The sequence below is a fragment of the Rhinoraja longicauda genome, chromosome 15 (genome assembly GCF_053455715.1).
Source record: "Rhinoraja longicauda isolate Sanriku21f chromosome 15, sRhiLon1.1, whole genome shotgun sequence".
Lineage (NCBI taxonomy): Eukaryota > Metazoa > Chordata > Chondrichthyes > Rajiformes > Arhynchobatidae > Rhinoraja > Rhinoraja longicauda.
In genome coordinates, this window is record NC_135967.1 from 10,655,682 (window position 1) to 10,683,452 (window position 27,771).

The 27,771-nt window shown below is 45.6% G+C and overlaps 1 protein-coding gene across 1 annotated transcript in view; it reads right to left on the minus strand.

The window, feature by feature from the left end:
• LOC144600523 (mitogen-activated protein kinase kinase kinase kinase 4) overlaps positions 1-27,771 on the minus strand; it is a 267,504-nt gene that overhangs the window by 26,175 nt on the left and 213,558 nt on the right. The window contains exons 25-27 of the mRNA XM_078412188.1: positions 26,589-26,732; positions 18,191-18,325; positions 7,360-7,460 (exon numbers count right to left, since the gene is read on the minus strand). Of these exons, the coding sequence (XP_078268314.1) occupies positions 7,360-7,460; positions 18,191-18,325; positions 26,589-26,732 (380 nt within the window). The remainder of the gene's footprint in view (positions 1-7,359; positions 7,461-18,190; positions 18,326-26,588; positions 26,733-27,771) is intronic.

Genomic DNA, 27,771 nt, shown 5'->3' on the forward strand with positions numbered 1-27,771 from the left:
TCTTTAAGCCTGGGAGGGCAGGGCTGGCATATGGAACTGCTTTACCCGATTTAGAAAGCTCAGCGTGCATTCTTTATTTAATTTAGTTTGCTGTATTTTAATCTTTTAAATTATTTATTAGCATTTTAGTGTGGTTTCAATAAATTGTGCATATCCTTATTTTAATTTTTTTAATGTTTTATTTTTATAATTATTTAAATCTAGTTGAGTGGTTTTTAAATGTCTCTATTTTGAGAACTGCTAAAAGACCCTTGACAGCCAGCAAGCTCTCAATCGCCATCAGTGCACTTGGTGTGGAGTTTTGGAAGCTGCTACTTGAGGACTACTTGCCTCCTTGTCACCCACAGAACATCTGTTGGGTGCGGGGAGTCAACGCTCCACATCTGGTGGAGGTTAAGTCCCATTTAAGGCCACAAGGAACTGCAGATGCTGGAATCTTGAGCAAAGCACAAAGTGCTGGAGTAACTCAGCAGGTCAGGCAGCATCTCTGGATGACATGGAGAGGCAACGTTTTGGGTCGGTGCCCTTCTTCGGACCCGAATGGAAGCATCGCCTTTGCATTTAGGGAAGGCACAGTGGCGCAGCGGTAGAGTTGCTGCCTAACAGCGCCAGAGACCCGGGTGTGATCCTGACTATGGGTGCTGTCTGTACGGAGTTTGTACATTCACCCCGCTACATGCGATTTCTCCTCCCACAGTCCAAAGACGTACAGGTTTGTAGGCTACTTGGCCTGGAAAAAATTGTGATTGTGCCTAATGGAAGTGCAGGATGGTGTTAGTGTGCCAGGATCGCTTGGTGGCATGGATTCGGTGGGCCGAAGGGCCTGTTTCCGTGCTGTATCTCTAAGGTAAACTAAACATTCCCTCCACAGATGCTGCCTGATCTGCAGGGTTACTGCAGCACTTTGCGTTTTGCTCAAGATTCCGGCAACTGCAGCTCCTTATGTCTCCATCTTGCATTTTAAATCCCCTTTTTAGGATAACCCAAAGTGTGTCACACAGTGAAGAAGAAAGGTCCTACCCCGAAACAGACTGTGGAAGGGTCCTGACCAAAACAGTGTTGACGAAGGGTCAAAATGAAAACAAAAGCAGCAAAATGAAAGTGTTGTTTGTTGAGCTAGGAAACCAAGGGAGTGAACACAACCCTGTCCTCATTAATGGACCCGCTGCAGAGATTGTAAAATCCTGAGGAGTTAATACGACTAACAACCTAACCGAGTCCCTTCACACTGAAGCGGTGATCAGTAAACCTGTAAACATCAGCGTGTTTACTTTCTTAGGCGTCTGAGGAGTTTTGACGTGTCCACAAAGAATTTCTTAAACGTCGACAAACGTCGACAGATGTCCTCTGGAAAGTGTTCCCACAGGATGTATCTCAGCCTAGTATGCCAACTGCTCTGCCCTTGAACCTGCAGAGAGTGGCGAACACTGCCCAGTCCATCACAGGCTCGTCGCTTTCCTTCCAGCCAGCCCGTCCTCACGGGGCGGCGCATTAGGAAGGCTGGAATTATCGTCAAGAATGCCTGCAACCCTGGCCGAGAAAGCCCGGAAGTCCAGACAGGAACAGCTTCTTTCCCGCTGCTCTCCGACTGCTGAACCAATCACCTCTTTTACACCCCATTCCCAGAGGAGTCTTGCTCTGATCTCTTCCTCAGTTGGCTATTCCATTACTGCACTTCAGTAAGTTTTTGCCCTAATTTGGATTGCATTACATTCTTGTATCATTTTGCTGTTTTGCACTCATCATTGTACATATATTGCTGACTTGTTTGCTGCAAGTAAGAATTTCATTGTTCTGTTTCAGGACAAATTACAAAACACTCTTGCATCTTGATTTATCATGGCCATGCATATTGTTTACTTTGCAAGCCTCATGTGAACAAAGAATTTCATTGCACCTTGGTGTATATGACAATAAACTAATCTGACACAAATCCAAAAGCCGCTTAAAACTATTCTGATTTGATCTGGCAATGGCCCCCTATCTTTCAGTAAGATCACCCTTTCTTTTTCTAAACTCCAAACAGCCAAAAAGAGTGTTTAAAAATTTTTGTTTTAGAGATACAGCACGGAAACAGGCCCTTCGGCCCACCGAGTCCGCGCCGCCCAGCGATCCCCACACACTAACACTATCCTACACACACTAGGGACAATTTTTACATTTACCCAGTCAATTAACCTACAAACCTGTACGTCTTTGGACGCGTGGGAGGAAACCGAAGATCTCGAAGAAAACCCACGCAGGTCACGGGGAGAACGTACAAACTCCGTACGGCGCCCGTAGTCAGGATCAAACCTGAGTCTCCGGTGCTGCATTCGCTATAAGGCAGCAACTCTACCGCTGCGCCACCGTGCCGCCATGTTTTATTGTCATATGTCCCAGACAGAACAATGAAATTCTAACCTGCTGCAGCACAACAGAATATGTAAACATAGTACTCTACAAACAATACAATAAATGAAAAAATAGTTCAGTATATATATATATATATATACATATATATATGAAAATGGATGGGTGATGTTTCAGGTCAGGATTGAAGAAGACCCAAAACGTCACCTATTCCTTTTCTCCAGAGATGCTGCCTGACCCGCTGTGTTACTCCAGCACTTTGTATCTAACTTTTTAACCTGTTGTTAACAGAACAACTCTTCCATCTTAGGAATTTGCCAAATTAATTTTGTCTGGACAATTTCCAAAGCTAACAAGGATGGATAACCCAAAACAACCTTGTATTCAAAAGGCTTTTTTTATTATCTTCATTAGTCAATAATAATAAAACAACCTTCTTGCAGGAAAGGAAATCTTTGCTCCAGGATTTACTTTCTTATGGAAATGAATCGTTAGCGTGGGCTGTGAGTGATTCATCGTTGGATGAGTTGATGTTACTCATTATTCTCAAGCTCACTGAACGTTGCCCAGCAGGAAGAATGAACTCCAGCAGTTGGTCTTTGTAGTGAAGTTGTAAATGCTTTGCCTGTGAATTTTCATGCTGTTGGGCTTTGCTTTAGTTGTGGCCAGGCTATAAATGGAGCATTGAATCCACACGGGATGTGCCGTTCTCAGCAATGGTGGAGCAGAACAGATTCGGCAAAATGGTCATGGAATAAGGGAACTCACTGGCAGTGGATAAATAGAGTCATAGAGTGTGGAAATAGGCCCTTCAGCCCAACTTGCCCACACCGACCAACATGCCCCATCTCCACTAGTCCCACCTGCCTGCTTTTGGCCCTCTAAGCTTATCCTGTCCATGAACATGTTCAAATATGTTTTCAACGTTGTGCCTCAAATACTTCCTCCGGCAACTCGTTCCATATACCTACCACCCTTTGTGTAAAGAGATTGCCTCTCAGGTTCCTATTTAATCTTTTCCCACTCACCTGAAACCTATGTTCTCTGGTTCTCTGGGTAAACGATTCTGTACAGTTACCCGATCTATTCCTCTCATGATTTTGTACATCTCTATAAGATCGCCCTTCATCCTCCTGCGCTCCAAGGAATAAAGCCCAAGCTTACCTAACATCTCCCTATAGCTTAGGCCCTCGAGTTCTAGCAACATCCTCGTAAATCTTCTCTGCACCCTTTCCAGCTTGACAACATCCAAGCTTGTTATCCTTGATGCAGAGAAGAAGCAGAGGAGACTAGATAGCAAAGATACTAGAGGAACAAGATGAACCACTCCGTCAAAATCACTTATACTGAAGTGTAGTACGCAAAGGAACGTAACGTCCGCCATTTTAGTAGGCAAAACCCGCCGTTCGCTATGCCTCTCGCAGTGTAATCAGTGTTTTGGGGGAACAGTATGTGTGATGATACCATTAAAATGCAGAATATATCTCATCTATCAATTCACAGATTTTTTGTTATTTTTCTTTTAAAATGTTTCTGCAAGTTTCTGCCTACTTAATAATGCGCCGTGACATACTACGGCTTTTAGGGTCGAGTGGTCTATCTTGCTCCTCTAGTATCTTTGCTAGGTAGTGCTTCATTACATCCGGTGGCTTGAGTTTAAACCAATAATATTAATATCCAAGAACAGATGTTGTCAAGCTAGAAAGGGTGCAGAGAAGATCAATGAGGATGTTGCCAGGACTCCAGGTTGCCTACACTAAGGGCGACACAGTGGTGGGTTTGGAGGTTAACTGGCCTCTGTAAATTGCCCCGAGATAAAAGGGAGAGGTTTTGTGTTAGACTTGTCCCTGAAACATGAATCTGTACATTCTCTCTGCAGATTCTTACTAACTTTAAGCCTAGATTCCATATGCATACATTTTATTGTGTGGTAAGGAACTGCAGATGCTGGAACAAAATGCTGGAGTAACTCAGCAGGACAGGCAGCATCTCTGAAGAGAGGGAATGGGTGATGTTTCGGGTCCGAAGAAGGGTCTCGGCATGAATTATATTTGTACTTTTAAATGTCTTCACCTGCAAAGACGTTGACCCAGACTCTCTGGGAACTGCTGGGGTCATAGTGTTGGGCTTCACATTTAATATTATATCCCTTCAAACCCTGCTAAGTAGAATCGCTGTTTAAAAGAATGTATGTTCTCCCCGTGACATGCGTGGGTTTTCTCCGAGATCTTCGGTTTCCTCCCAGACTCCAAAGACGTACAGGTATGTAGGTTAATTGGCTGGGTAAATGTAAAAATTGTCCCTAGGGTGTGTAGGATAGTGTTACTGTGCGGGGATCGCTGGGCGGCGCGGACCCGGTGGGCAGAAGGGCCTGTTTCTCTAAATCTAAAATCTAAATCTAAAATCTAATTCAATGTGACTCTTGTTCTCATGGCCTGTTCCACTTCTCGGCTCTGTTAACCTAAATACGGCGGGGAATTAATAGACTCGGAAAGTGGAACATTTCCAAACCAATATATTCCAGAATCCTTGGGAGATAGCACAGGTAGACCAAAGGGAGCACTAGGCTGAATAAGTAGGCCATGTACATACGATATGAGACGGCGTATATTAAGTAGTTCAATTCTTTACAGCACCATTTTATGGTTAATGGGGCTTGTTATGAATATCATCCATGAACCTTTTTTTTTCTCCATTTACTGACTATTTACTGCGTTCATTTACTGACCGCATCACAACAGGTATTGCAGCTCTCATTGACAGATACCGTAGCTCACCAAAAGAGCCACAGGGAGACAGTGAGAGAATATTTAAGGCACAAAGTGCAGCAGTAACTCACTGGGTCAGGCTGCATCCCTGGAGGAGACAGACACAAAATGTTGGAGCAACTCAGCGGGTCAGGCAGCATCTCTGGAGAAAAGAAATGGGTGACGTTTCGGGTCAAGGCCCTTCTTCAGACTGAGAGTCAGTCCGACACATAAGATAAACACAAAATGCTGGAGTAGCTCAGTGGGTCATCGGTATCTCTGGAGTAAAGTAGGTGTCGTTTCGGGTTGAGACACTTCTTCAGACTGAATGTGGGGGGGGAGGGGGGGGGGGGGGGGGTAGGAGGGAGGGTGGAGTCCGAAGAAGGGTCTCGACCCGAAATGTCTGTCGTCTATCCATGTTCTTCAGAGACGCGGCCTGACCCACTGAGTTACTCCAGCACTTTGTGTCTTTGATTGTTCCTGTCTCCTGCATTACATACTGAGCATTTCCAGTGTAAGTGATGTTTTGGGATGGGACTCTTCTTCAGACTGATCATGGTGGGGGGGGGGGCAGAAATATTGTGGCTCGGGACTCTACTTCAGACAAACCAGCATCTGCAGCTGCTCGCCTCTCAAGAATATTGAATGCATCAACTGATGGCTGGTATATTGTGCTTGTGTTTGCCCTTATTGCCAGGGAGCCTTGTTATCCACTCGCTGTGGGGGTGTACACATGTAACCGATGCACACTGGCTTACCTCATGGCAAATAGGCTACCGGCTCTCAGATTATATCAGCCATTTGATCTGGACAGCATCCTTGTTGCTGCAGCCTGACAGATGTCCAGCAGGGCAGGCAGCTGCAACAAGGACTGCCATTATTGCTCTTCCAGATGACTAACCATGGCATTCAGGCCTGTGGCCTGCTGTATCCACTTTGGTTCTAGTGCTTGGACCGTGATGAACTGTAAACATTAAGCTACTTTTATAAGGAGCAGTGTACTACCATGTTAACTTGACATGCCCGTCTCAAGCCCAAGGCCGCTGACAAACTATAAATCATCATAGAATATAATACGTAGAACAGTACCGCACAGAGACAGGCCTTTCAGCCCATGATGTCTGTGCTGAACATGATGCCATTTTAAACTCCCTTCTGCCTGCACCTGATACATATCCTTCTAATCCTTTGCTTTAGACTTTAGAGATCCAGTGCAGAAACAGGCCCTTCGGCCCACCGAGTTCTCGCCGACCAGCGATCACCCCTTACACTAACACTATCCCACACACTACTGACAATTCACATTCTACCGAAGCCAATTAGCCTACAGACCTGTACGTCTTTGGAGTGTGGGAGCAAATCAGTGAAACCCAAAGTTAACCCACGTGGTCAAAAGGAGAACGTACAAACTCCGTACAGGCAGCACCCATAATCAGGATCAAACCCGGGTCTCTGGCGCCGTAGGGCAGCAACTCTACCGCTGTACCACCTTATTCCCTGCATATTCATGTACCTATTTAAAAGCTTCCTAAATGCCATTATCTTATTTGCCTCGGCCTTCTTCACCACCACCATCCTTCGCAGCGGGTTCCAGGCACCCACCAATCTCCACATAAAAAACTTGCCCACACATCATCTTTAAATTTGCCCCCTCTCACCTTAAAACATATGCCCTCTAGTATTTAGCATTTCTACCCTGGGAATGTTTTGACTGTCTACCCTATTTATACCTCTCATAATTTAATAAAATTCTAACATGTATTCCCTCAGCTCCCCACGCTCCAGAGAAAACAATGCATGTCTACCCAACTTCTCCTTATAACTAATATTCTCTAATCTAGGCAGCATCTGGTAAACCTCCCGCCTCCTCTCCAAAGCCTCCACATATCTTCCGATTACAGGGTGTCCAGAACTACGACCATAAGACTTCGGAGAAGGATTAGGCCATTCGGCCCATTGGAGTCATGGCTGATCTATTTTTCCCTCCCAATCCCATTCTCCTGCCTTCTCCTCGTAACCTCTGAAACCCTTACTAATGCGCACAATAATGGACACAATACTTCAAATGCAGCCGAACCAAAGTTTTATAAAGGAGCAGCATGATTTCCTGACACATATACTCAATGCCCTGACCGATGAAGGCAAGCATACTTTATCACTCCTTCTTGTGTTTCACCTTCCTGGGAACAATAGATTTTGAACTGGTCAATCGTTCACTGTTGGTTTATGTGGTAACAAGTTTCCCTGAAAGTAATCTTACCTTAAATGCCATAAATTTGTGATATGGTTTTGGGGCCCAGGCGTACACTTCAACAGAATTCTTCAGTGCAATCACTAAGAATTTTATCCTTTCATATTTAACTGTCAAAAAAGAGTTAATGTTACAATAATTTTAGTATTAAAATTAATTGATACAGCAAGGTACACAATACAATTCAGTAACATGTTCATCAATGGTAATCTTATTTTATATAAGAAAATAACTGCAGATGCTGGTACAAATCGATTTATTCACAAAATGCTGGAGTAACTCAACAGGTCAGGCAGCATCTCGGGAGAGAAGGAATGGGTGACGTTTCGGGTCGAGACCCTTCTTCAGACGGCTGCACCTGATACATATCCTTCTAATCCTTTACTTTAGGCTTTAGAGATCCAGTGCAGAAACAGGCCCTTCGGCCCACCGAAGATTATTATAAAATAATCTTATTTTAGTTTGTTATTGTCACGTGTACCGAGGTACAGTGAAAAGCGTTTTTGTTGCATGCTATCCAGTCGGCTGAAAGACTAAACATGACGACGATCAATGTCCACGGCATACAAACACAGGATGAAGGGAATAACATTTAATGCAAGATACAATCCAGTAAAGTCTGATTAAAGATAGTCCGAGGATCTCCAGTGAGGTGAATGGGAGGTTAGGACACGTTAGAGGCAGGAAACATGTTCCCAATGTTGGGGGAGTCCAGAACAAGGGGCCACAGTTTAAGAATAAGGGGTAGGCCAATTAGAACTGAGATGAGGAAAAACTTTTTCAGTCAGAGAGTTGTGAATCTGTGGAATTCTCTGCCTCAGAAGGCAGTGGAGGCCAATTCTCTGAATGCATTCAAGAGAGAGCTAGATAGGGCTCTTAAGGTTAGCGGAGTCAGGGGGTATGGGGAGAAGGCAGGAACGGGGTACTGATTGAGAATGATCAGCCATGATCACATTGAATGGCGGTGCTGGCTCGAAGTGCCGAATGGCCTCCTCCTGCACCTATTGTCTATTGTCTAAACGGTTCAGTTGCCTGATAACAGCTGGGAAGAAACTGTCCCTGAATCTGGAGGTGTGTGTTTTCAAATTTCTGTACCTCTTGCCTGATGGGAGAGGGGAGACGAGGGAGTGACCGGGGTGAGACAGGTCATTGATTATGCTGGTGGCCTAATCTAAAATTGTATAGTAATCATAAAGTAATTTCGTAAAGTCCTAACATAATTTAAGATGTGTTTTTATTGTTAGCAGTGATTGTTTTGTCTGGAACACGGAAGGTTGAGGGGACACCTGACAGAAGTATTTAAAGATATGAGAGGCACTGAGAATTGGCTTGACACTGTGGGACTGAGCTGGAATCATTCATGTATTAGTGGTTGACCCTGACCACACGCCTTGGGGCATATTCGGGTCAGTCAAAGATCAATTTCTCAAATGAACCTGAAATCTATATTACATGGAAACACAAGAGACTGCGGATACTAAAGTCTTGAGTTAAAAACAAACTGATGAAGGAACTCAGTGGGTGACCTGAAGGTGGAGATTCGCTATTGGGCCCAGTACATAGATCATAGAAAAGTACAGCACAGGAACAGGCCCTTCACCCACAATGTCCATGCTGAACATGATGCCAAGACAATCTAATCTCGTCTGCCTGCACATGATCCATGCCCCCCAATTGCCTGCAAATCCATGTCCCTTTCCAAAAGCTTCTGAAATGGCACGATTGTTTCTGCCTCAACTATTGCATTGCACGCATTCCAGACCTTGCCACCCTCAGTGCCGAAAAACCTGACTGGCATATGTCCATTAAACTATCCCCCCCTCACCTTACAGCTATTCCCTCAAGTGATGGACATTTCCACACTAGGAGAAAGGTTTTGACTGTCTACCATATCTATGCCTCTCATAAAAGGTTCTGACTGTCTATCCTATCTTACACCTCCTTTACCACTATCCACTTTGATTGCTACTTTCTGGGAGGTATGGACCTGGGCCCCACGATGGAATTTAGTTTAGTTTAGAGATACAGTGCGGAAACAGGCCCGTAAGACGGGATTCAACCCAAGTAAATCCCATTACTTAGGAACAGCCTTTTCCCCTCTGTTATCAGGCTTTTGAACGGTCCTTCCATAAGCTAGGGTACTGTCTGATTCACCTCTACCCCATTGTGGTCTTTGGATCTTGTCTCTCAAACTGATGCGCTACAATGCTGAGAACTATATTCTGCGCCCTGTATCTTCTCCTTTGCTCTACCTATTGTATTTGAGCTTGACATGATTGTGTTTATGTATGGTATATCTAATCTGATGGAGAGCAGGCAAAGTAAAGCTTTTGACTGTCCTTGGCATGCATGACGATAATAAACCTCATCTAACCTAAGACACAAGGAACTGCAGATGCTGGTTTACAAAAAATAAGATAGAGCAACATTTCTGAAGAACGTGAATATGTGATGTTTCAGGTTGGGAGCCTTCTTCAGATTTTTCCAGCCAGATGACGGGTCTCAACATGAAACATCAGTTCGTACATTCTCCCCGTGAACTGCGTGGGTTTTCTCCAAGATCCTTGGTTTCATCCCACACTCTAAAGACGTACAGGTCTGTATGTTAATTGGCTCGGTATAAATGTAAAATTGTCCCTAGTGTGTGTAAGGTAGTGTTAATGTGCGGGGATCGCTGGTCGGTGCGGACTTGGTGGGCTGATGGGGCCTGTTTCTGTATCTCTAAACTAAACGAAACAAATCACCTATTCATGTTTTTCAGATATGCATCTGACCCACTGAGGTACTCCAGCACTTTGTGTCTCCAGAATCTAACCTTCAAGACACCCACCCACTTCCACAGCACTGTGAAGCTCCACTGGCCCCATTGCCAGGTTTGCCCTCCCTTGAATACATGACCCCCAACTGCGTGCCACCTGGATTTCCAACTTTCCTAAATTCCCGTGAACCCCTGCTCACTGGTTTCCTCAAGTTACCCGCTCCACCAACCAATTTCCAGGCTGCAGACCACACCCTTTCTCAGGGCCAACCTGTCCCCAACTAATCCTAAGCTCTCCTGAACTTCTGGTGTTCCAGAGAGACCAACCTATCCTTGGAGCTAATACCACCTAATCAAACATGTCCATCCTGGGAAAAGGGTATGCAAGTACCCGGTCTAGGTTCTGTAAATGTCCCTTATTTGAGATGCAGATAAAACCCCTGTATAACCCGCTTCTGCCTCAGAAGGCAGTGGAGGCCAATTCTCTGAATGCATTCAAGAGAGAGTTGGATAGAGCTCTTAAGGATAGCGGAGTCAGGGGGTATGGGGAGAAGGCAGGAACGGGGTACTGATTGAGAATGATCAGCCATGATCACATTGAATGGCGGTGCTGGCTCGAAGGGCCGAATGGCCTCCTCCTGCACCTATTGTCTATTGCCTTCATTGACACCTAATACTTGGGCCTCAGACTCTATTGAAGTTTGCCAGTGTTGGTTCATTACTAAAACCTTAATTGACTCGCCACGCAATGACAATACAGCACATCTTGAATGGAATAGTACAATTATCCAGACACATAGTTCTAATTTCACAAAGCAATTGTATGAAGTTCAACCACTAGCTCACAACTTGATGGAATTTGCACGATTACATTTACTGTGGTGGCTATTAACAAGCCTTCTAGAGTAAATAACATCACAAATTAAGAACAGTTGCAAGAAGTTCAGATGTGAAGTCACACCTGAATTACACAGAGTACAGAACAGTGCGGAACAGTAACAGGCCTATTGGCCCACAATGCTTGTGCCAAACATGATGCCAAGATGAACTCGTCTCATCTGCCTGCATATGATCCATATCCCTTATTTCCTCCATACCCACGTGTTTGTCCAAAAATCTATTAAATGCTACCATCGTATCTGCCTACACCACCTGCCAGTTCAGTGCATTCCAGGCACCCACCACCACGTGTTAAAAAATCTTGCCACGCATATCTCCTTTAAATGTTGCCCCTCTATCCTTAAAGAGATGCCTTCCAATCTTTGACATTTCCATCCTGGGGAACAAAAGGTTCTGACTGTTTACATTATCGATGCCGCTCGTAATTTTATATACTTCGATCAGATCTCTCCTGAACTTCTGGCGTTCCAGAGAAACCAACCTATCCTTGGAGCTAATACCACCTAATCAAACGTGTCCATCCCGGGAAAAGGGTACTGAATGTCTACCTTACCAGTTGCCTCTCAGAATTGTATGTACCTTATTTAACTAAAATGATACAATTTTATGTCAGGTCTCCCCCGAATCTCCGACATTCCTGAGAAAACAGTCCAAGTTTGTCCAACCTCTCCTTGAATACCAACTAATCAAACATTTCCATCCTGGCAAAAGGGTTTTGAATGTCTAGCCATTCTATGCCTTTCATTGTTTGATGTACTTCTCTCAGATCTCCCCTCAATCTCCATCATTCCAGAGAAAACATTTGTCCAACTTCTCCTCGTAGCTAATACCACCTCATGCAGGCCGCATCCTGGTAAAAATGGAGTCGGGATATTGCAAGAAAATTCGTATAAGAAGGAGTCTAGTGGAGTACCCCAAGGATCTGTGTTGGGTCCACTGTTGTTTGTCATTTACATTAATGATCTGGATGATGGTGTGGCAAATTGGATTAGTAAGTATGCAGATGATACTAAGATAGGTGGTGTAGTTAATAATGAAGTAGATTTTCAAAGTCTACAGAGAGACTTGGGCCTTTTGGAAGGGTGGGCTGAAAGATGGCAGATGGAGTTTAATGCTGATAAGTGTGAGGTGCTGCATTTTGGTAGGACAAATCAAAATAGGACGTACAGGGTAAATGGTAGGGAATTGAGGAATGCAGTGGAACAGAGGGATCTGGGAATAACTGTGCATTGTTCCCTGAAGGTGGAATCTCATGTGGATAGGGTGGTGAAGAAGGCGTTTGGTATGCTTGCCTTTATAAATCAGAGCATCGAGTATAGAAGTTGGGATATAATGTTGAAATTGTACAGGGCATTGGTGAGGCCGAATCTGGAGTATGGTGTGCAGTTCTGGTCGCCAAATTATAGGAAGGATGTCGACAAAATTGAGAGGGTACAGAGGAGATTTACTAGAATGTTGCCTGGGTTTCAGCACTTAAGCTACAGAGAGAGGTTGAACAGGTTGGGTCTTTATTCTTTGGAGCGTAGAAGGTTGAGGGGGGACTTGATAGAGGTTTTTAAAATTTTAAGAGGGACGGACAGAGTTGACGTGGGTAGGCTTTTCCCTTTGAGAGTGGGGAAGATTCCAACAAGGGGACATAACTTCAGAATTAAGGGACAAAAGTTTAAGGGTAACATGAGGGGTAACTTCTTTACTCAGAGGGTGGTGGCTGTGTGGAATGAGAAGTGGTGGAGGCAGGCTCGATTTTATTATTTAAGAGTAAATTGGATAGGTATATGGATGGGAGGGGATTGGAGGGTTATGGTCTGAGAGCAGGTAGATGAGACTAGGTCAGAGAAAGTGGTTGGCGTGGACTGGTAGGGCCGAACGGGCCTGTTTCCGTGCTGTAATTGTTATATGGTTATATGGAGTCGCAGATGCTGGTTTCAATCAAAGATAGACACAAAATGCGGGAGTAACTCGACGGGTCAGGCAGCATCTCTGGAGAAAAGGAGTAGGTGACGTCTCAGGTCAAGACACCTTCTTCAGGCTGAGAGTCAGGGGAGAGGGAAACTAGAGGTATGAAAACGTGGAGAACAAATCAAGGAAATTCGGTCGTTCCTGCTGCTTTTCAGTGAGGCACTTCTCGCATCGGAGCCTGCCAACATTCCCCTGTAATCTCCACATGTACACTTCAGCAATTAAAAAACAATGAGGACGACACAGGGCTTCTGTCACGAAGTACATCAGCCAAATCTTTTTCACTGTTTGAAAATGAGTAGTTGAGACAATCTGCAGCCAAATGTTCCTTCTCATTATAATCTTGGCTTGGAGATGAGAGGCCGACTGGATAATCTTATTTCAATAAAACACAACTGTAAAATATGAATCCTTTGGTTTATAAATTATGTACAACATCAGGGATGGAAGAATTCCAAATGCTTTGAGACCAGTCCAATTCTGGACTGTCCCGAGAGAAAGATGGGTGGGATGATGTCAAGTGATACACTGGTCAAGATTCCAAGAGTAGAAGGCTATTAATTAGACATGGCTCAGTGTCTGACCTGCTACATTGATACACTAGGGTTCAATACCAAGTCAGTCTAATGGACAATTGCATATTTATAATCCTTGGTTTGGATATATTAAAGTCAACAAAGCTCCTGCATTTGAGGCCTTATTTGCTGTCTTCATGCTGTGCAGCAACAATTTAGACCTAGTTTTGACACAATGTTTTCTTGGCACATTGCTGTGTGCAGTTTTGGTCTCCAAATTTGAGGAAGGATATTCTTGCTATTGAGGGCGTGCAGTGTAGGTTTACTAGGTTAATTCCCGGAATGGCGGGACTGTCATATGTTGAAAGACTGGAGCGACTAGGCTTGTATGCACTGGAATTTAGAAGGATGAGAGGGGATCTTATCGAAACGTATAAGATTATTAAGGGGTTGGACACGTTAGAGGCAGGAAACATGTTCCCAATGTTGGGGGAGTCCAGAACAAGGGGCCACAGTTTAAGAATAAGGGGTAGGCATTTAAAACGGAGATGAGGAAAAACTTTTTCAGTCAGAGAGTTGTGAATCTGTGGAATTCTCTGCCTCAGAAGGCAGTGGAGCCCAATTCTCTGAATGCATTCAAGAGAGAGCTAGATAGAGCTCTTAAGGATAGCGGAGTCAGGTGGTATGGGGAGAAGGCAGGAACGGGGTACTGATTGAGAATGATCAGCCATGATCACGTTGAATGGTGGTGTTGGCTCGAAGGGCCGAATGGCCTACTCCTGCACATATTGTCTATTGTCTATTGTCTAAATCTCCAAAGTCAGTCAGTTGTCAGTTACAACCTTACCTCTCCATGTAAAACACGTGGGAATCTGAATTAGGTTTGCACTGGACTGGAGTGGGATGTCATAGCCCTGAAGCAGCTACTTGGGCCAACCAGTTCCTTGGTGAGGCTCACCAATTCCCCCAACTGCCTCGCTCCTTCCCCACACCCGCGCAAAGATGTTCTTTTGAACTGCTTATCGAATAGCCTTTGGAAGGTTGAGCAAAGCACAAAGTGCTGGAGTAATTCAGTCAGAAGAAGGGTCCCGACCAGAAACATTGACTGGCCATTCCCTCCCTTCCTGAGGTGTCATGCGGCGGAGATCCCCCTGAGGTGCTGCGGCCACGAGTGCCCCCCCTGGAAGGCTCGGCGGTTGCGGGACCGGGAACCCGCCTGAAGGCTCGTCGGTCAGCATAGCTGGGAGGGAGTTGGGGATGTCGGGCGCCAGGAGTAAGGGCCGGCAGGAGGGTGAGGCGGGGTATTGCTTCCAGCGCCTTCAAGGTCAGCTGCAGGAGGCTCCCCTGGGGCACATAGATGGCCGGACGAGGAAAGGGAAGTCGGTTCACGGGAACTGCTCCAGTAATCGAACGAACGGGCCGAACGGACTTTGGACTCTGAATAATGCCGCCAAAAATGGCAGCGCTACCATGTGTGAGAAATGCAAAAAGAATTTCACTGTGTATTTGTGTATGTGACACGAAAGCACTATTGAACCATTGAACCACAGATGCTGCCTTACTCCAGCACTTAGTGTCTTGCTCATGGTTCCGGCATCTGCAGTTCCGTGTGCCTGCACTTGGAAAGTTGCCCTTCATCTGCTTAGACTTCTCGAGTCATTGGCTACAAGGACACAACAGCTCACTGTGTTAAAAGTAGCCCAAACAATTCGTTTTCTTCTTTTTCTGTGGAATCAGGCATTTGAAAATTAATTTATTCTGAGTCTAAATCATTGTGATCATTTCCGGTTGGAATATCTCCACCCTGGAATTGTAATTGGTCCCGAATTGCCCCTGCATTTTCCATTACACAATTCCTTGTGGAAATGTTGTTTCTACAGAAATTTGGCCGCAAAGACCAGTCTGCTACTGGGCTCAGATCAAAGTTTTGATTATTCAGTAGAACATAGAACAGCACAGCACAGGAAAAGGCCCTTGGGCCCACAATGCCCATGCCAAACATAATGCCACAGTAAACTAGTCTCATCTCCCTGCACGTGATCCACGTCTCCATTCCCCGCATATCCTTGCCTGTCCAAAGGTTTCTTAAATGCCACTGTCGTATATGTCCCCACCACCACCCTTAATTGCAATGTTTTACCAGCTGCCGAGCAATTTAGAAGGGGGCTGGCGAGTTCAGCTAGTTTGCCTTCAGTTCATTGAGCAAAAAACAAAGTGCTGGAGGAACTCAGCAGCATCTGAGGTGGGAGTGGACAAACCATATTTCGGGTCGAGACCCTTCTTGAGACTGGATAGCCCTCAGGACCCTCGGCCACTGATCTCAAGGTTGGAGCGGGAGTTGGCTCTCAAGCCTGCCCTGCCTTCCAAAATGATAGTGGCTGATCTGCCTTTGTGTCCCAGTTCTCCATGTCTTTAATTCCCAGATATTTTCATAATGTTATCTATCTTCTGATCCCTTAAAATGATCCAACCTCCATAAACCCTCCAGGATAGAGAATTCCAGAGAATCATCTCCTGTGTGTAAAGATACTCCTGCACAACTAATTTTTATGTGCGTACCCTCTTATCTTGTAAACATACTCACCATTGTTTGACACTCTTTCTGACTTAGCAATGACTGGATCTACTACCCTGCTCTATAATCTGCACTCTGTGTCCTTCTCTTCACTCTATATTGTACTTGAGTTTGACATGATTTTATTTCTGGACAGTATTATCTGATCTGATTGGACGGCATGCAAAACAAAGCTTTGCACTTCATCCACCTGAAGACAGGTCCCGACCTGAAACGTGACCAACGCATTTTCTCTGGAGTTGCCGGCTGATCTGCTAAGTTACTCCAGCATTTTACGTCTATCCGCAGTGTAAACCAGCATCTGCTGTTCCTTCCTGCACATTTTGTCAGAGGAAGTCATTGAGGCAGGTATTATAATGGCATTTAAAATACTTTAGGACAGATCCATGGATGGGAAAGGTTTAGAGGGATGTGGGCCAAGCGCGGGCAGGTGGGGCGAGTTCAGATGGGGCATCTGGGTCAGCATGGTTATTTTGGTGTACACCAGCGTCTGCAGTTCCCTTTAATTACGTTAAAGCGTTGCACAGTACAAGTGACAATAATAAATCTGAACCTAAACATCTCAATCCAAGATCTCCTGGCATCTCCACGCTCCAACTAGCTCTGATCCATGACCCTTGAAGCTCCCCTTCCATGGCTCTGACATCTGGGCGCCTCGACACTGTGATACAACCCCTCACAAATGACCAGCCATGATCACATTGAATCTGGCTTGAAGGGCCGAATGGCCTACTCCTGCACCTATTGTCTATTGTCTATTGACACCACTCACCTACCGAAACATCTGCTATTCTGTTGATGTGCTCTTTTGTGGTGCACTGATTGATTGGACATACAGTATACGAGACACTCCAAGATGGCGCCAAAGCCCAGGAAGCGCTTGGTGTGCTTGCCCCAGAAGTCATCTGCTATCATTCATTACAATCGCTCCACTCTTTTAAATCTGTATTTCTGCAGCAGTATTTCTTACACTAATTATGCTGCTTCCCGTCTACCTCAATGGAGGTCTTTGATCTATCTTTAATCGGACTTTATTGGACTTGCACCAAACGTTGCACCCTTTATCCTGCATCTGTACAGTGTGGATGGCTTGATTGTAATCATGTCTAGCCGTTTAGCTAATCTCCTCTGCCTGCATGTGATCCACACCCCTCCATTCCCTGCATATCTAAAAGCATCTTAAAACCCACTGTCATATCTGCCTCCGCCACTACCCCTGGCAGCGCATTCTAGACACAACACAAAAGGCTTTCCCCACACATCTTCTTTAAATGTTGCCCCCTTCACTTTAAGCTATGCCCTCCGGTCTTTGGCATTTCAACCCTGGGGTAAAAGGTTCAGACTGTCTACTCTATCAATGCCTCTCATAATTTTATATACTTCCATCAGGTCTTGCAAACTTCGTCGTTCCAGAGAAAACAATACGAGCTTGTCCAACATCTCCATGTAGCTAATACCCACTCAGCATTCCTAAGTTCATGGAGCAGAAAAGGGCATTTCGGCCCATCAAGCATACATCACCATTCAATTATGGCTGATCTATCCTTTCCTCTCAACCCCATTCTCCTGCCTTTTCTCTGTAACCCCGGACAACCGTACAAATCAAGAATGGTCAAACTCAGCCTTAAAAATATCCATTGACTTGGCCTCCACAGCCCTCTGTGGTAATGTATTCCACAGCATGCTGGTAAACCTGTGTAGCAAAGAAAACTGCAGATGTTGGTTTAAATCGAAGGTCGGCACAAAATGCTGGAGTAACTCAGCGGGTCAGGCAGCATCTCTGGAGACAAGGAATGGGTGACGTTTCGGGTCGAGACCCTTCTTCCTCAGACTTTCAATGGAATTGCCATTACAGAGATCTCACCATCAATATCCTGGGTCATCATTGACCATGAATGTAGCATAAACCATGATACAAGAAGATGGGCATCCTACAGCCTGAAGAAGGGTCTCGACCCGAAACATCACCCATTCCTTCTCTCCACAGATGCTGCCTGACCCGCTGAGTTACTCCAGCTTTTTTGTGTCTACACTGGTAAACCTGTTTGGCATCCTCGTAAAATAAATTGTTAAACAACTCGTGACAAAGACAGGATGAGTAAATGGCCCATCCTCCAGATGGCCAACACTTACCAACTTTGTAGTGGACGCAGCATTCCAAGTCACCAACAGGCACCCATCCTTGCTTCTTCTCCACTTCCGGGTCGTTGCGCAGGATCTTGTTTCGAAGCCATGACAAGTAGTAAACTCTCAGCTTGTTCTTTTTCCCTGTGGGGGTTGGACAGCGTTACAATGAGAACTCAGGGCCTGTGCCAATTCTGAGCCTGGCCAATGAACATCCTGATCCCGATTGGCCCAAGATTCACAGCTAAGGGGCAAATCATGGATAAATAAATGGAACGTGGCAACTTCAACAGCCTGACCGCGGGAGAAGACGGCAGGGGAAGAGAAAAGACATTCTGGCCTTCCATCACAGTGAGGAGGTGACTGGAGGAGACTCACTGTGATGGATGTTTCTTTTTTTTGTTTTGTGTTAGTTTGTGGTTGTGTGTGTAATTGCTTATTTTTATTGCTCTTATTGTTGGACTGTGGGTGACGAAATCTCGTCCAAAAGACTTGGATGACAATAAAGGTTATTCTGATTCTGATTCTGAATAAAATAACTGCAGATGCTGGAAATCCAAAATAAAATAAGTTTATTCACAAAATGCTGGAGTAACTCAGCAGGTCAGGCAGCATCTCAGGAGAGAAGGAATGGGTGACATTTCGGGTCGAGACCCTTCATCAGACTGATCAGTCTGAAGAAAGGTCTCGACCTGAAACATCACCCATTCCTTCTCTCCCGAGATGCTGCCTGACCTGCTGAGTTACTCCAGCATTTTGTGAATAAATACCTTCGATTTGTACCAGCATCTGCAGTTATCTTCTCATAAAATAAGTTTAGTTTATTTTAGAGATGTAACAAAGAAACAGGCCCTTCGGCCCACTGAGTCCTTTCCGACCACGATCCCCGTACACGAGCACCCTCCTACACAATATGGACAATTTACCATTTTTAGCAAAGCCAATTAACCTACGTTACACGATAGCGCAACAATGTTATGTCTGTGGAGCGTGAGAGGAACACCCAGAGAAAACCCGCGCGGTCATAGGGAGAACGCCAAACTCTGTGCAGACAACTGCACTCGTAGTCAGGATCAAAAGCGGGTCTCTGACGTCGGAAGGCAGCAACTCTACCACTGCGTCACCGTGCCAACCCACACATCTGCTACGCGGGATGGTGATTGTGTACTTTTAGATATCTGAGCCTGCAGAAGCCTCATTTAATGCCTCATTTATATTTTACAGAATTCCAGTTACACAAGTCGAAGCACCTGGAATAATTATCACAAACTCCCAGCAGTGTTGGCAATGCTGCCAAACGCATAATAAGGTAAAGGATGAACGCAAACAGGAGAGGGCTGGAGAGAGGGTCTTCAAATTGTTTATCCTGTGGCTTTCACACAAAAACCCTCACTCAAGACTGAAGGGAGACCTAATAGAAATGTAGAAAATTATGAGAGGCATAGATGGGGTAGAGAGTCAGAACCTTGTTACCAGGGTGAAAATGTCAAAGACCAGAGGACATAGCATTAAAGCTAGAAGGGGAAATTTTAAAGGTGACTAGACCAAGTGTCAAACCTTTCCTGCATTGGTGCAGCAACCTCTCCTCCCATCGCCCCCTGCTCCCCTCTCCCCTACCCCCCTCGCTCCCCCCTTCCCTCCATCTCCTCCCTACTCCCTCCCCCCTTTCCCCCAATCCTTCCCCCTCTCCTCCCTCCCCCCCACTCCTTCCCCCTCTCCTCCCTGGGAGATAGATTTAGACTTTAAAATGTGAATAACTTAAAAAATATAACATCGATTTCAATGAAACTTCTTCCATTGGTACCAAAGGGACGACGGTGAGTAATGTGGGCCTAAAATTATCGCGCTATCGAGGACCGTTTTGACTGTAGTTCAGGAACAAACAAACAAACAAATGAGAGTTTTAGTATATAGATGATGATCAGGGCAAGTTTTTTTTGGACACTGAGGGTGGTAGATTCTTGATGGGAATGTCAAAGACTAGAGGCCATTGTTTTAAGGTGAGACGGGCAAAGTTCAAAGGACTTGTGTGGGGCAAGTGTCTTTGCACAGAGAGAGGTGGGTGCCTGGAACGTGCTGCCAGTGGTGTTGGTAGAGGCAGACATGAATGTGGAGTTTAAGAGGATTTTAGATAGGCACATGGATATGCCAGGAATGGAGGGATATGGATCATGTGCGGGCAGATGAGATTAGGTTGGCATCATATTTAGCGTAGTTATTGTGGGGCAAAGTGCCTATTCCTGTGCTGTACTGTTCAATGTTCTAAGGTGGCCAATAATCACAATGCGTTTATGTACTGGTCACACAGGGCCAGGCATGTATTCAGACAAGGAAATAACACAAAGCTAGACAAGGAGCCATCCGAACAGGTGTCCAAAAGAAAAGAGGGTGATTTTAGACGTTAGACTTTACTTTAGAGAGACAGTGCAGAAAAGGCCGTATGGTCCACTGAGTCCGCGCTGAGCTGCGATCACCTCACACACTAACCTACAGACAACTAGGGACAATTTTACAACTTGCTGAAGCCAATTAACCTGTACGTCTTTGAGGTGTGGGAGGAAACTGGAGAAAACCCACGCGGTCACAGGGAGAACGTACAAACTCCGTACAGACAACACCCGTAGTCAGGACTGAACCAAGATCGCTGGCACTGTAAGGCAGCAACTCTACTGCTGCGCCACTGTGCCACCCCCTGAGGAAGTAGAAGTGGTGAAGGGGTAGAGGACTTAAATGTTTTAGAGCTCACGATATGATCAGAAGTGGGGCAATGTGAAAGGAGGAATACATAAGATACTTGCCCCATTACAGGAAGGAAGTGGAGGATTTGGATCGGAAACATCACCTTTCCGTGTGCTCTAGAGACGCTGCCTGACCTGCTGAGTTCCTCCAGCACTTTGTGTTTTACTCATGATTCCAGCATCTACAGTTCCTTGACTGTATCTGAAGAAGGCTTCCTACCCGAAACGTCGCCTATTCCTTTTCTCCAGAAATTCAACCTGACCAACTGAGTTCCTCCGACATTTTTTGTTTACCTTCAGTTCATTGTGTCTCTTTTCCTATCTAATGCCAGTTAATCAAATTTCAACTGAGTTTTGGGCCTCAAAGCAGTTCAGACTTGTTAAAATTCAGAAATGCACTACTTATGCACTCCTTGCCTCTGTGCAAGTTTCATTCAATTTCACCACAAGCATTCACTCCATCATTTTCTCCGGGTGCTCCAGTTTCCTCCCACACTCCTACACGTACAGGATTGATGGCTTATTGGCCTCGATAAAATTGTAAATCGTCCCTAGTGTGCAGGATGGTGTTAATGCACGGGGTCGGCACGGACTTGGTGGGCCGAAGGGCCTGTTTCTGCGCAGTATCTCTAGAGTAACTAAACTAAACAAGTGGTCTGACAACAGACTGGGGGGCAGCCTCAGTTCCTGCTGCAGGAATGAAAACCAATGGCCAGATGTTGGGTAGGAATGAGCATACATAATGCATGCGCTATGTCTAAATATTCATAGGAATGCCTGGGCAGTTTGCGGTGTGAGAGGGCTGTGGCAATGTTCCCTGCATGGTGTCTAGCCCCACCAGCTGGTCGCATTGCTGCAGCGCCAGATGTAATGCGCATCAGATGCTCTGCTGTGTGAGGAATATTAATGAGGTTGCATTGGAAAGTGCGGAAGATTAACATTCCCAAGACCCATCCTATCATTCAGCTTTTGCCTGTTCAGTGTTTATCATTAGAAAAGCAAATTAAATTAGAAGTAATTCCAGGCAGAGTTAAGTTACTGCAGAGACAGCATAAGCATGAAAGTAGGCAGTAGAGATGCTGCCTCACAGCACCAGAGGCCATGGTTCGCTCTGGAATTTAGAAGGACGAGAGGGAATCTTATTGAAACATATAAGATTATTAAGGGATTGGACACATTAGAGGCAGGAAACATGTTCCCAATGTTGGGGGAATCCAGAACCAGGGGGCACAGTTTAAGAATAAGGGGTAAACCATTTAGAACGGAGATGAGGAAAAACTTTTTCAGTGAGGGAGTTGTAAATCTGTGGAATTCTCTGCCTCAGAAAGCAGTGGAGGCCAATTCTCTTGTCAAATATATTGTTTCGTCGTGGTCGGCATTGATCTCCTCGTGTGTCATTGGCGTGTCACTCATCCATGTAAGAGGAGAGCGTGCATCATATTCTTGATGCATGTTTGGTACAAGGTGAACAAACATTGGAATATCTTGAGGTGAGTCACCCACTGAGGTGAGGATGCCGAAGGTTTCACAAAATGCTGGAGTAACTCAGCAGGTCAGGCAGCATCTCAGGAGAGAAGGAATGGGTGACGTTTCGGGTCGAGATCCTTCTTCAGACTGTAGGATGCCCATCTTCTTGTATCATGGTTTATGCTACATTCATGGTCAATGATGGCCCAGGATATTGATGGTGGGATCTCTGTGATGGCAATTCCATTGAAAGTTAAGAGTACGTTAAGAGATTCCCACCTGTTGGGTAGAGGTTTATAAATAAGGTAGTGCTGTGCAAGACAGACATTCAGTCTAGACACAAGGAACTGCACATGCTGGTATACAAATGAAGACACAAAGTGCTGGAGTAACTCAGCGGGTCTGGCATAATCTCTGAAGAGTACGGATGGGTGCCGTTTTGGGTCTGGATCCTTCGTCAGATGGATTATATTAGGGGAATGAAAGTTGGAAGAGAGGAGGAGGAGGAGGGGGCAGGTCAAAGCCTGGCGAGCGATGGGTGGATACAGGTAAGGTGGGGTTTTGATTGACAGATGGTTGGCTAAAGGAATGAAATGAAATGACAAAAGTGAGATAAAGAGGTAGGAGAGAAGATGGTTGAGATGTGAAGCCAGAGGAAGGAATATAGGTGGAAGTGATGGGGAGAAGGGGAAAGGGAGAAATGGGTGCACATCCAGACGGGGCACAGGGAAGAGAGGGGGGATAAAAGGTGGGCAGGGTTGCTTCTAGATTAATTACCTACAATTGGAGAATTCGATGTTCATACCATTGGGCTGTAAGCTACCCAAGTGGAATATGAGGTACTGTTCGTCCAGTTAGTGTGTGGCCTCACTCTGGCAATGGAGGAGACTCTGGGTAGAAAGGTCAGTGGGAGAATGGGAAGGAGGGATTTCTCAACTTGAGAACGCATGGTTTAATTCGGAAAATGAAATGGTACGGAGAATAGAAGCAGGATTTCCCCAGTAGATGGAGACAAATACAACAGAGTGGAAACATGTTCGGAGGGAACCAAAATACAAGAAATTGCAGAGAGTTGTGGATGTAGTCCTGACCATCACACATACCAGCCTCCATTTCATTGATTTCATACACTTCAGGCTGCTTCGGCAAGGCCACCAGCATAATCAAGGACAAGTCGCACCCTGGCCACTCCCTCTCCCATCAGGCAAGAGGTACGGAAGTGTGTGAACACGCACACCTCCAGATTCAGGGACAGTCTCTTCCCAGCTGTTACCAGGCAACTGAATGGTCGTCTCACCAGCTAGAGTGCGGTCATAAGTTAATAAGTTAGGGGAGCAGAATTGGGCCATTTGGCCCATCAAGTCTACTCTGCTATTTAATCACAGCTGATCTATCTTTCTCTCTCAACCCCATTCTCCTGCCTGCCCCCCCCATAACCCCAGACACCCGTACTGATCAAGAATCTGTCAATCTCCGCCATAAAAATATCAATTGACTTGGCCTCCGCAGCCGTCTGTGGCAGTGAATTCCACAGGTTCACCACCCTCTGACTAAAGAAATTCCTCATCGTCTCCTTTCTAAAAGTACCCTTGTTTAAAAATCTGTGCACTGTGGACAGTTTGTTTGCATTCAAGTATAGTCTTTTCTCTGACTGAATAGCTTTTCACTGTACCTCACTCAGTACACGTGACACCAATAAACTAAACTAATACCAAAACAGAGTGTAATTGTACATGCCTGAGGGAACGTGAAAGGTGAAAGAAGTGGACTGAGAGTACTAAAGTGCTCAGGACAAAAACAGCCACCAAAACAAGAGAGCCTTTCCAAGCTCAAAATAAAGGGCCGAGTTACACTCAACCCACTGGCAAGGTGGAGATGCAGAGATAGGATTAGAGTAGAGCAGGATTGCAGCCAACTACATAAGGACTGGAAGATGGACACAAAGTGCTGGAGTAACTCAGCGGGTCAGGCAGCATCTCTGGAGAAAAAGAACGGTTGACGTTTCGGGTCAGGACCATTCTTCAGACTGAAGAACACTATCCTACATACGAGGGACAATTTCACATTTATACCAAGCCAATCACCCTACGAACCTGCAGGTCTTTGAAATGTGGGAGGAAACCGAAGATCTCGGAAAAAACCCACGCAGGTCACGGGGAGAATGAACAAACTCCGCACAGGCAGCACCCGTAGTCAGGATCGAACCCGGGTCTCTGGCGCTGTAAGACAGCAATTCTACCGCTGCGCCACCGTGCCACCAGGTTCTTTACTCAACTTGACAATACAAGAGGCAAGCAGCGAGCCTGGAGAAAATACAACCTCCGACACACTTGGGTAATTGTGATTACAGCATGATGAAGTGGTGGAATGATTTGGGATGTGCTACATTTGAGGGGCTAATGTTGTAAGCAGGCAAACTCCAGGGGAACAAGGAGAGAGCAAAAACAGCCCACGGGGAATTATGTATGTGCATCGCAGTTGCAACTGCACCGAAAAAGCCAACTTGCACAGCGTCAAATACCTGACCCTAAATGGATTATTGCGACAATGGGACAGCAGATGAAATTCAACACAGACCATTGTAAAGTTAAATGTAATGAGCGGAAACGTTGATGTTTTAAGTGAATGGTGTGGAACTGGATAAGGATCCATTTGGGGCCTTTACTTTAGATTTAACTTTGGAGATACAGTGCGGGAAGAGACCCATCGGCCTGTGCTGACCAGCGATCACCCTGAACACTAGGGACAATTTAGCAATTTTACCGAAGCCAGTTAACCTAAAAACCTCTACATCTTTGGAGTGTGGGAGAAAACCTGAGCACACAGGGAAAACCCACGCAGTCATGGAGAGAACGTACAAACTCCACACACTCAGCACCCGTAGTCAGGATCGGACGCGGGTCTCTGGAGCTGTAAGGCAGCAACTCTGTCGCTGAGCTACCGTGCTGCCCCACAGGGCCGAGAGACTAGAGATCGGCACCTTGCGTGCAGGTGATATTGTGGAGAGACGGCAGGAGATTTTGTTAGCATGAGCTGACAGAGGAATGAAGGACAAAGGAATTAAAATGTGCATTACTTCTTGGCTAAAGTGTAAAGGTTGCCTTTTATTGAGAAAATCTGTAAGTTCTTTAAAGTGAGGCATGATCGTAAAATGCCAAGGAGTGTGGAAATCTGAAAACAGAACTTGATGCAGCTTTGGCCAAGCGGCAATGTTAACTTTCAGGATGAATGGACATTGACTTGAAATATTGATTCTGTCTGTCTCCACCAAACTCTCTCTCTCTCTCTCTCTCTACCTTGCGTTATCTGTCTCTCTCTCTCTCTCTCTCTCTCTCGCTCTATCACTATCTCTGTCCGTCTGTCCAGCTGTCTTTCCCGGTCAATGCCTTTCCCTGTCTTCACAGAGACTATCCAATTACCAGAATATTTTCTAGTTCATTGTTTGGCTGAATTATGATCATCACACTCGAAGCCAAAACTGTACAAGTGACGCGGTTCCCATCTTAACAGTGATTGATTGAATGATACAGCATGGAAACAGGCCCTTCGACACACCACACTGACCATTGATCACCCGTTCACACTATGTGTAGGAAATTAACTGCAGATGCTGGTTCAAATCGAAGGTAAGCACAAAATGCTGGAGTAACTCAGCGGGTCAGGCAGCATCTCAGGAGATGCTGCCTGACCCGCTGTGTTACTCCAGCATTTTGTGTCTACCCGTTCACACTAGTTCTGTGTTATCCCACTTTCTCGTCCACTTTGGCCCAACAGGTTCACGTTGAACAGTGATCACCCGCACACTTGTTCTATCCCAACACTGGGGGCAATTTACAGGAGCCAATTAACCTGAAAACCCACACGTCTTTGGGGAGGGGGGAGGAAAGTGGAGCACCCGGAGAAAACCCACGTGGTCACGGGGAGAAGGTGCAAAAACTTCACACACAATAGACAATAGGTGCAGGAGTTGTCCATTCGGCCCTTCGAGCCAGCACCGCCATTCGCCGTGATCAGGGCAGACAGTACCCAAGGTGGGGATCGAGGCTGGGTCTCTGGGGATGTGGGGTAGCAGCCCCAACAGCTGTGCCACAGTGCCCCCCTCATGGGGAGCAGGACGAGTTCACGGGTTTAAGTGGCAACATCACTGGCTCTGTTTGAATTCTATTTGTAAAACAATGAATAAACTGGGAAACGTTCCCCACCTGATATGGTGATGAGTACATTCAGTCCCTCCAATACATCCATTTGTTGGAAGCGCCTTCGGTTGATGAGGGAATAAACTTTGCCCTGCCCGCTTCTGTCCAGTAACCAGAGTCCATTTTCCGTGCCCACCAGCAGATTAACTCCTGCAAAGATCAAAAGTAGTTTACTGCACCATTATATTTGTCACTTTCGCTTTAGTTTACAGATACAAGCTGGAAACAGGGCCTGCAGTCCACCTCGTGAACATCGACCAACAATCACCCGTATACTAGTTCTATCAATGAGTCATAGTCATACAATGTGGAAACCTGCCCACACCGACCAGCATGTCCCATCTACACTATTCCTGCCTGCCTGCATTTGGCCCACATCCCTTTAAATCTTTCCTATCCAGGTACCTGTCCATCCTACAGACTCGGGACAATTTACAATGGCCAATTAATCTACAAACCCACACAGAATGTAGGTGGAAACCAGAGCACCCGAAGTAAACCCATGTGGTCACAGGGAGAACGTACAAACTCTGTGCAGACGGCACCTAAGGATCAAACCCAAATCTTTGGTGCTGAAGGACAGCAACTCTACCGCTGCACCACTGTGCCGCCATTCTGTGGCTTCTCTGAGGAATATACCACTGCTTGTGTAGAAAAGGATACACAATTCAATGAACGAGTAATGGAAAATAACATCCTTCTTCTCGTGAATGGTTGAAAAATAAAAAAATAACATTTTTGCATGAGCGGCACAGTGGCGCAGCGGTAGAGTCGCTGCCTTACAGCGCTTGCAGCACCGGAGACCCGGGTTCGATCCCGACCACGGGTGCTGTCTGTACGGAGTTTGTACGTTCCCCCCGTGACCTGCGTGGGTTTTCTCCGAGATCGATTTCCTCCCACACTAAAGACGTGCAGGTTTTGGAGGTTAATTGGCTTGGTATTCGTGTAAATTGTCCCGAGGGTGTGTCGGGTAGTGTTAATGTGCGGGTATGGCTGGTCGTTGCGAACCCAGTGGGCCGAAGGGCCTGTTTTCCACGCTGCATCTCTAAACTAAACTAAAAACTAAACAAGGAGTTATATTTTATCTCATTTTCTTAAGGTATTTCATCAAAAATCCTTCATTTTCTTTTTTAAACCTGAAGTAGTTATAAAAGCCTGCGAACCTGCACATTAAATCTTGCAAACAACA